The sequence below is a fragment of the Trichosurus vulpecula genome, chromosome 5 (genome assembly GCF_011100635.1).
Source record: "Trichosurus vulpecula isolate mTriVul1 chromosome 5, mTriVul1.pri, whole genome shotgun sequence".
In the NCBI taxonomy this organism is placed as follows: Eukaryota; Metazoa; Chordata; class Mammalia; order Diprotodontia; family Phalangeridae; genus Trichosurus; species Trichosurus vulpecula.
The window spans coordinates 197,673,916-197,684,195 of record NC_050577.1 but is presented as its reverse complement, the minus strand read 5'-3'; the positions used below and the strand labels follow the sequence as shown (position 1 = coordinate 197,684,195).

At 38.4% G+C, this 10,280-nt stretch overlaps 1 protein-coding gene across 1 annotated transcript; it reads left to right on the top strand.

The window, feature by feature from the left end:
* Nucleotides 1-4,810: 4,810 nt before the first annotated feature.
* Nucleotides 4,811-5,221, top strand: LOC118852351 (40S ribosomal protein S17-like). Its single transcript, XM_036762070.1, has one exon. The coding sequence runs from the start codon at nucleotides 4,817-4,819 to the stop codon at nucleotides 5,219-5,221; it is 405 nt and encodes a 134-aa protein (XP_036617965.1). The 5' UTR covers nucleotides 4,811-4,816.
* The last annotated feature ends 5,059 nt before the right edge of the window (nucleotides 5,222-10,280 follow it).

The window sequence follows — 10,280 nt, the reverse complement described above, 5'->3', positions numbered from 1 at the left end:
AGAAGACTATTCTGTACCCACCAAAAACTGAAAGAAGGAAGAGAATGTTCCAAAAAGAAAAGGAGCTCAAGATGACTGGCCTAGCTGGCAGAGATGCTGCACCCAGGGAGCTATCTACTGGAAGATTCTACAAAGAGAGAAAGTACATCAAGACCCGGCATTTCTTGCAAATTAAAACAACTCTGAGGTACCACATCACATCTATCAGATTGGCTAACATGACAAAGCAGGAAAATGATAAATGTTAGAGAAGATGTGGGAAAATTGGAACACTAATGCATTGTTAGTGGAGTTGTGAACTGATCCAACCATTCTGGAGAATAATTTGGAACTATGCCCAAAGGGCTATAAAACTGTGCATACCCTTTGACACAGCAATACCACTTCGAGGTCTGTCTCCTAAAGAGATCATAGAAAAGGGAAAAGGAACTACAGGTACAAAAATATTTATAGCAGCTCTTTTTGTGGTGGCAAAGAATTGGAAATTGAGGGGATACCCATCAATTGGGGAATGGCTGAACAAGTTGTGGTATATGAATGCGATGGAATACTATTGTTCCATAAGAAATGACGAGCAGGAGAACTTCAGAAAAACCTGGAAAAACTTGTATGAACTGATGCTGAGTGAAGTGAGCAGAACCAGGAGAACATTGTACACAATAATGGCAACATTGTATAATGACCAATTTTGATAAACTTCACTCTTCTCAGCAATGCAACGATCAAAGACGATTCCAGAAGACCCATGATGGAAAATGCTATCCACATCCAGAGAAAGAAGTATGGAGTCTGAATGCAGATTGAAGCATACTGTTTTTCTTTCTTTTTTTTTTTTTCCTCATAGATTCGTAGTTTTTCTCATTGGTGCTAATTCTTCTTTACAACATGACTCATGTGGAAATATGTTTTATGTGATTGTACATGTATGGCCTGTACCTACTTGCATGCTATCTTAGGGAAGGAGGAGAAGGAGGGGGAGAAAATTTAAAAATCTTGAAATTTACAACTGATGATTTGTGTGGATTTATTTTGTATCTTGCTATTTTACTGAAGCTATTATTTCAATTAATTTCATTTGGATCTTTAGGATTCTTTATGCAAATTGTTATAGCATCTGCAAAAGCCAATATTTTGTTTCTTCTATAGGGTTTTCTCCTCTATTTCTTTTTCTCATCTTATTGCCATAATTAGGATTTCTAGGATAATACTAAATAGTGGGAACAGAGGACATCCTTATTATACCACTAATCTTAAAGAAAAGGCCTCAAAAATGTTTCTCCATTACAAATAATGCTAGCTCTTAGATTTAAATAGATACAACTTGCCATATTAAGAAAAGATCAATTTATTTGTGTGCTTTGGAATATTTTGAACATAAGTGGGTATTGTATTTTGTAAAAAAAACTACCCACAAACAAACCACTTTTCCTGCATCTATTACCATAATTATGTAATTTTAACTTTTTAAAATATCATCTATTATTTTTATTGTTTTGTTACTAATGCACTAACCCTGCCTTCCTGGCATAAATTCAACCCGGACATAGTATATAGTTTTTTCAATACTTTGCAGCAGCTTCTTTGCTAGTATTTTATTCAATCTTTTTTCCTTTGAGATTCATTAGTGATAGTTTTGTAGTTTTTTCTTCCTCTGCTTTGATCTTGGAGGAAACAGAAAATCACTGAGGTTTAATGAATTGAAAAATGACATAGCTATACTTTCACATTGGAAAAATCACTTAAGCAGATGAGTGGAACAGGGATTGGAGTAGGGAGAGACTTGAGGTGGGAAAGACCAATTATAAGCCTATTAAAATAGTCCAAGAGAGAAACAATGAGGGCCTGGACTAGAGTTGTGGCTGTATAAATAGAAAGAAGCGAGCATATACGAGCAATGTTGTAAAGGTAGAAATGACAAGATTTGGCAACAAATAAAATATGTGAGAGTAAGGAGTGGAAGATGACTCCAAGATAATAAAAGCTGGGTTACTAGGAAAGTGGTGGTGGTGGCTAGTTGTCACAGTAGATAAAATGCTAGACTCTGGCTTAAACACAAACATTTACTAGTGGGACTCTGGGAAAGTCATTTAACTTCTTTCAGCCTCAGCTTTTTCTATTTTAAAATGAAAATAATAATAGCAACTACCTTTAATAACATTGTAATCATGGAGTTGTGGGATTAAGTGAGATAATACATGTGAAGTGCTTTGCAAAACTTGAAGTGACATGTAAATGCTAATTATTATTGACGCTTGTAACAGTAAGTGGAAAATTGAGGGGAAGATAGTAAGTTCTGTTCTGTACATGTTAATGTGATGACTATGGGGCAGCTAGTTGTAAATGTCCAAAAGGTGACATAGGGCTATAGCTCAGGAGACAGACTAGGGCTGGATATCTGGGAACCATCTGCATAGAGATGATCTAACTTTTTTGAAATTTCAGGTCCTTAGCTTCTTTTCTTCTTTATCTTTTAGTTAGAATTCTGTAGTTCTTAAAGGGGCATATCAAAGTCCCTATATTTTGTGGTCTATTTCTCCCTGAAATTCTATTAGTTGTTTCTTTTACATACTCAGATATGTCATTCAGTGCATACATATTGAATACTAATGTTCCATTTTCTGTAGTTTCTTTAGGCATGATGTAGTTTCTCTTCTTATCCTTTAATTATGCCTCTCTTTTTTTTTTTTTTGCTGTTGCTTTGTCTGAGATTATGATGGCCAATCTGGATTTTTTTTTAAATTAGTGTGTTCCTTTTTCTTTCCCTTCTCTTTTTCCTTTCAAAATTCTCTAAAGAGAACCAATCCATTCCTAGGTCCTCTGTTTTTCTTATTTAATTTCCTCAACATCCTTTCAAGACATTAATACTATGAAGGAATGCTTATTATTTCTTTCCCTACTAGAACATTATCAGTGGCTATATATCTTGCCACTGGACCCAGATGGCTCCAGAGGAGAAAGTGAGGCTGGCAACCTTGCACAGCACTCCCTCACTTGAATCCAATTCACTAGCAAGTCATGGCATCATATTCCTGATATCATGGTCCTTTTTGAAAATGAAGGACAAACAATAGAATGTTAGCATAATATCATCATACGGCTTTTTCCAATTGCTCAAGTAAACCAACCTTTTTAGGTCTCTCTGCATTCTTGTGCACACTCTTGTTTGTATTTAAATTTTCCTACCCAGCTCTGGTCTTTTCATTAGAAAACCTTAAGAGTCCCTTATTCCATTTTAAATCCATTTTTCCGCCTTGTAGGATCATGTTTAGCATTTAGGGCAAGTTCTTTTTTACTGTAAACCTCTCTCTTTTGCCTTTTGGAATATTTTATTCTAAGATCTCTTGTTTTTAGTAGAAGCTAACAGTTCTTTGGTGATCCTGATTGTGATTCCTTGGTACTTGAACTGCTTTTTTTTCTGGATTTTGAAGCATTTCTTTTTTTCTTTCTTTTTTCAGTGAATAGAGGAGATGGGAGGAAGAAAACTGAATGCTTGATAATTGAAAAATTAATATTTAAATTAAAATATGTAATTTCTACTTTTTTTAAAAAAATCATGATTTTTCCAGCAGTCTAATGATCCTAAAATGATCTCTCCGTGATCTTTCCAGAACAGTCATTTTTGTATCAGATGTTTCATGTTTTCATCTTTTATTTTTCAATAATTTGATTTTGTCACAATGTTTCCTTCTTATTTAGTTAACAATTTTTATTTGGTCTATTCTAGATCTATTCTTTTTCAGTAAGAGTTTGTATTTAATTTTTTAACTCTGACTTCATTTTTTTTTCTAGATATTCCACTTAGTTTTTGTGGAAAATTCAGTTTTTTCTTTGAATTTCTGCTTGAAGTTGTTAGGGAGTTAGTTATATTTTCAATAACTTTTGATACCTGTTGCTATTTTCTTTGATTTACTCATCTCTGCTACTTTAATTTCTGAATTTGGACTTTGTGTAATAGTCGGGCTCTGCCCCTTGATGCACTTTGGGGTAAGTTACTCATTCCTGCTTGGTCTTTCCCTATTTATTCTGTGTTCCTACACTACATTCCCTCAACCCCAGCCCAGATCTTTGAGTTCAGACATCTCAGAAGAGAGTGCTGAGGACCTCAGAGCATGTAGATCTGGAGTGTCCCAGATTAAGCACTGTGTTACTTGTTGCTTCTCACGGGAGATTCCCAGGTCCCCACCCTGTGTCTTTATGACCACCCCAGGGCTTTCTCAGGAGATCCTCCTGCTCCCTACAGACATGGAGTTTTGCAAACTAAATGTGTTCCCAGTTATTTTTGGTCTCTTTGGGAGTCTACTCTGCCCTGGTCCTGGTTTTGCCTATATACCCTTTTTCTTATTTTCTATGGGCTGGACTTTTGTGCATTTCTGGAGTAGAAGAAGTCACTTATTTTAGTTTCTGATTTTATTTCTTTTTCATTCTATCTGGTGTAAAATTCAGGATTTTCTGAAGTGGGTATGTGAAACTAGATAGACTGTTTCCCATTCTGGCAGGTATCCTGGCCAGAAGATTCCTCTATTAAAATGTAAGCCCTTTATTATTATTTAGCCCCTTCTAATTGCTCAAATGTATTTACTCTTTTAGGGTTCTCTTGTCCCCTACATTTTCATTACAAAGATTCTATGTACCTTTGGTCTTTTTATTAGAAATACTGTATTTTACCACATTATTGATGCAGGTTTTATGCCTTTTTTTTTGTTTGTTTTGTTTTTGCAAAACAGTGGGGTGCGACCATTACGTGAAGCTTTTTTTTTTAAGTGACAGTATTACTTAAAAATGATTTATTACTGTCCCTCCACCCTCCAGAGCCAATATGGGTCATTTTCAGACCAAGACCATGAAAGTGGTGCAAGTCATCATCAGAAAGTACTACACTCTCCTGGACAATGACTTTCACATCAAAGAGCATGAGTTCGAGGAGATCGCCATCATCCCTAGCAAGAAGCTCCTCGACAAGATCGAGATATATGTTACTCATCTGATGAAGCGGATCCAGAGAGGCCATGTGAGAGGTATCTCCATCAAACTTCAGGAAGAAGAAAGAGAAAGGAGGGAAAACTATGTCCCTGAGGTCTCTGCTTTGGATCAGGAAATCATTGAAGTGGACCCTGATACCAAAGAAATGCTGAAACTCCTGGACTTCAGCAGTTTGTCCAACCTGCAAGTTACCCAGCCCACAGTTGGGATGAACTTCAAAACACCAAGAGGGACTGTTTAGTATTTACTTTTGCTGTCTTTCCAACAAACATGGGAATGCCCCCCGCCCCAAATCTGTCTTTGGTGGAAGAATAGCATACACAAAATACTCTTGAATAAGCATTAAAATTGAATGCTCACAATGTGAGTGTGCTGAGAATTCTAGGCTAGTGGCTCACAATGCGTGAGAGATAAATGTGTATCCACATGCCACTGGTGAATACATTGCTGCTCTGTTTACCTTTTAAGGGGCATGACAAACAGAATTATGCCATGCAACAATTAGTGATGAAAGGTTATAAACCAATTTTTGGACTTAAAAAACAGGGTGTGACAATTATGCAGTGGCAACAATTATGGGGTAAAATACGGTGTTTAAGAGTCCTCTACGTAGCTAGGTGGCAAAGTAACTAGAGTACTGGGCCTGTAGTCAGGGACACCTGAGATCAAATCCAGCCTCTGATACTTACTACCCATCTGAGCCTAGGGAAGTCAGTTTACCACACTTGCCTCAGTTTCCTCAATTATAAAATGGGGAGAATAACAGCATCTGCCTTACAAGGTTGCTGTGAGGATCAAGTGAGATAATATTTGTGAAGCACTTGGCATAGTGTCTATATAAACATTATTTAAATGCTTATTTCCTTGGCCTCTCCCTCCCAAATTTTATTAAAGACTGATTTTTTTTCTCCTATAGGATTATACTCAGTGTTGCAAGATAAGTTACTCTGACTTTTAAGCCATTTGAGTCTAGCTTTTGGAATATTATATTCTGAGATTTCCATTCCTTTATAGCTGTGTCATAGTCGTTTGTGATTTTAACTGTAGTTCCTGGATACTTTGGTCATGGTTTTTAGGTAGTGTGTGGGATACAAGATTGTGAAAGCTTCCCATGAATAAATCAGTCAAGGTAATACTCAAATAGTACAAATTTAGTTAGGATGTAGACCTCACTAGGCCTAAGTTTCGTTTTCCTGTAAATCATATGATTTCGGGGAAATCAGGTGGTCTCCCCCTCTCTCCCTCCCCTAGCCTACTCGCATGCCGTCATCTTAACATTAAGATTTCCCTATGAGGTAATTCTGTAGTTTCTGTGTTAGTATTGGGTAAACTTATTCTGGGATAGATTGTGAGGCCACCTGTCCCAGCAAATAGGGACAGGGGTCCAGCCTCTAGGGGTGGAATTTCTTAGAATTGTTTGTACAAGGTTATATATCCCCTTGCTTGCCTTCTCCCCCTTGCCTCTCTGCACTACCATCCCGCCCTGGTAGTGAGAGATGCCCAATTCTCGCCAGACTTGATCAAATAAAGCTTCTGTTTTGTTTCTACCTTGAGAAAACCCAGACACCTCTGTTTTTGTTTATTTTGAGCCTGTGGTTTGTCCCACACAGGTAGTCTCATGTATTTTAAATGATCTCTCCTCAACTTGTTTTCCAGGTCGATAACTCAAATATTCTATTTTTTCAGTCTTCTGATTTTATGCTAATATTTCTTATTCTTTCAGAGAATCATTGGGTTCTGTGTGCTTCATTCTATTTTTCAGGGAGTCCTCTACTTGAGTAAGGCTTTCCAACTTATTGGCTTTTTCTTATTTTATTGTATTCATTTTTTTTTACATAAAACATTATTGATAGCTTTTATTTTTATATCCTTTTCCTACTGTATTTCTCTCTAAGCCCCTCCCATAATGATATCCCTAATAATAAAGAACAAAAAAAGTTCCAAACACCAATTAGCATATCAAAACATGTGAAGTTATATGCAGGTCAACTTCTGTTTTAAACTGTTTGTTTTCTTTCCAATAATTTACTCAAGAGCTCTCATTTTATTTTTTATCTCTTGCTTCAGTTCTCCCATCTCTTGGAACCCTAATGGCCAAGCCATTCTTTTTTTCTGAGGTTCTACTTGTGGAGTCCTGGGTTAACTAAATCTCTCAAGCTCATTTGTGTTTTGGATAATTTACTGTATAGTGGACTCTGTAGAATATTACTGTTTTACCTCAAAGGCCTTTATATTTCACTTGTTTTGTTAAATCTTTGCTTCAAAATTTGTCAATAAACACTTGCCTACTAAATACATATGTATTCAGAGCTTTAATCTGTTTATTCAAGTTTCTAGGCTTCCTTCCTGCACTGGAATTTTATTCCTGGGCCAGACTTTAATCCCTCCCACACTCCTGAATGTGTTTTGCAGACCCGGCCTGGTCCTGCTCCCATCCTCTGCTCCTATCTGGATGATACTTTGGCTGCCCTGCTACAGTTCTGAATGGGGGTCCGGATTGGGACCAGGACCCCTCTCTTTGCCATAACTCTTGGCTTTTGCTTCTGATTTCTAGCAGTCCAACCTAGATGCTGACCATAGCCCAATCTCTCCTTCCATGTACAATCAACAGCTGTTAGTTGGCTCTGTTCTCTGCTCTCATCCTCACAGGCCCAGACCAGATATTAGAGAGCAAACCAGTCTCAGGACTCCCTAAGGAACCCCAGGAAAGTCTGCCTTCACTGTCTCCCTTTCCTGGGTAGTCACCCACCATGCCTGTCTCCATCTGTGACTCTAGTAGGAGCCACACACCCAAAAATGTTTGAATTACCTCATAGACCAGTAGGTAGATATTTTATTGCTTCCTAGTACAATCTGACTCTTTACACATTTCACTGACACAAAAGCCACAGTTTCCCTCAAATGGAAAAAAACAAAACAAAACTATAAAGTCAATATGATAAAAATAGAATCTATTTTTAAGTACTTTCAAATATATTCAACAGTTTGGTGATATGGAATTTGTTATAGAAGAGACTTCTGGAAAGGAAGGAAGGAATTCTTCCATTTTGCAGACTCATACAGTTAGAAGAGGGGAGGCTGAAAGGAGACTGAACAATTTTCCAGTTGCAAAGCACCTTTTGGGGCCCTCATCTTGGGATTCTTGTGGGCTGCTATTGAGGGCTGATGGCAATTGGAACTACCTGGGGATCCAGAGAGCCTGCGAAGAGCTCAGCATGTGGACTGGTGAGAATGACACATGCACTGAGCCCCTGACAACTTCATTTTCCCCTCCTCCATTCCTGGCAGGAAAGCAGTCCTCCATTAACTGTCAAAACTATCCAATTCCTATTCTCCCCTCCTGGGAGGGGACAGAACTCAGGGGAAGTTGCCAATTCTATTCCTCATCCCAGGCAGCTTACACAGCTATTTCCCTGTTTCCTTACAAATGATTTGTTCAATTACTTAGCATTATTATTGCTGCTTACAGATCTATTCCCCTTTAATACAAATGGAAAAATCAACCGGCCACTAAATCCTTGTCTGGTATGATTAATGATGCCAGCCAAGTAAGATTTGGGATAAGGAGCTCTCTTTGCACTTTAAGAAACAGAAACCTTTGTCTCCCCTTGGCAAGAACTGAGCAGGAGAGTCAGAGTTTCAGCCTTTTTTTTAAGGAAACAAAGACTGCATTCAAATCACAATCCATCATTGTCCTAGCAGGACTGAGGAGAAAATAAGCCTCATGCAGGGAGAGAGCCGGAAACTGGTGTTGCAGCTGTTGAGACAGACGGACACTTTAAACGGAAAGAATTTGCAGCATCTAAACCCAGACCTCACCGGCCCTCGTCTGTGGGGTGACAGAAAAGAGCGTTGTAGAGCTGGCTACCACATTACCCACACCCAGGTCCCCGTGCAGTCCCGTCCCACTAAGGATCCTTTTGCCTACATGGGCAATACAGGAGATAACGTGGCGCGATCCGAGCTCAAGCTTCTTTACTCGGAAGAGTTGAGCCTAAAGACCTTCAGCCCGGTTCTGCCACGCTGCGCTCGTGTGTGCCCCGTGCTGCCCATTGGGGAGGGAGGGCACAGAGGGTATGCAATCGTTTCTGTTACGTCTCATAACCACTTCGTGTGGAGCTAAGAAAATTTGAGAAAGTACTAAGAGGTTAAGTGACTTGCCCGGAGCTGGGATTAGATCATTAAGTCCCCAGGGCTGGGGCTCTGTGGTTCATCCAGTGAGCCAGCTGCATTTTGGAAACGTTACCATTTTTCAAGCATTTCTTTTCATTGCCTGAGGGAATATTAAGGAGTAGATCACATTTCAGACTGGCAGGCACTAATGCATTGTTTTGACTGTTTTGCAAGTTTTAGTAGACAACATATGGGCTCCATTAACTTTACAATGTAGTAATATTTTGATGGTATTTTCTTTTCCAATTAAAAATGTAATTTAACATTTTAAAGTGTGTATTACCAACCCTTAGAGTTTGTTTTTCTTAAGCAGACCATAGGATTGTTACTGGGGTTGAGACTGGGGTAAAAGAGGATTGAAGAAAGGTCACATGTTTTGTACTCTTAGACATTTCCTCTTTATGACACAACTAGGTGGTGTGGTGGATAGAGTGCTGGATCTGGAATCAGAAAGACCTGAGTTCAAATCCAGCCTCAGACACTTATTAGCTGTGTGACCCTGGGCAAGTCACTTAACTTCTGTTTGCCTTAATCTACCCCAGAAGGAAATGGCAAACCACTCCAATGTCTTTGCCAAGAAAACCTCATGGACAGTATGGCCTATGGTGTCATGAAGAGTCAGACACAACTGAACAACAAGAAGAAGCATCTATCTACATTATTCTGAATTGTGGTTAATAGACAGCGTTATTATCTACCTCTCACAAAATGCTAAGTGACTTGCCCAGGGTCACATAGCTATCATGCATCTGAGGCTGGATTTGAACTAAGTTTTTTTGGTTTTTTTTTTACTACAGGTCTGGCACAACTTTTGTGCACTATAACACCACCTAGCTGCCTATACCAACATTGTATTTAAATATATTGCAATGTTTCTGTGGTTTATAATTTCATTGGTCTGGGTGTCTCTCTTATTAGTGCAAATCAACAGCCTCTCTGAAATTGGATTAATTTTATTTGAGAGCTATTGTGATCAAAAAATGCTTTGGTGAATCTAGTCTACTTGTCTGACCTTTGGATAAAAGCCATAGAATAAATACATCACCAGGCTCTTTCTAGAAGTCTTTTTTGCTTTGTAGGAATCAGTTCAAGTTTGCAATTGCTAGCATAATCTTCTAGAACCCACT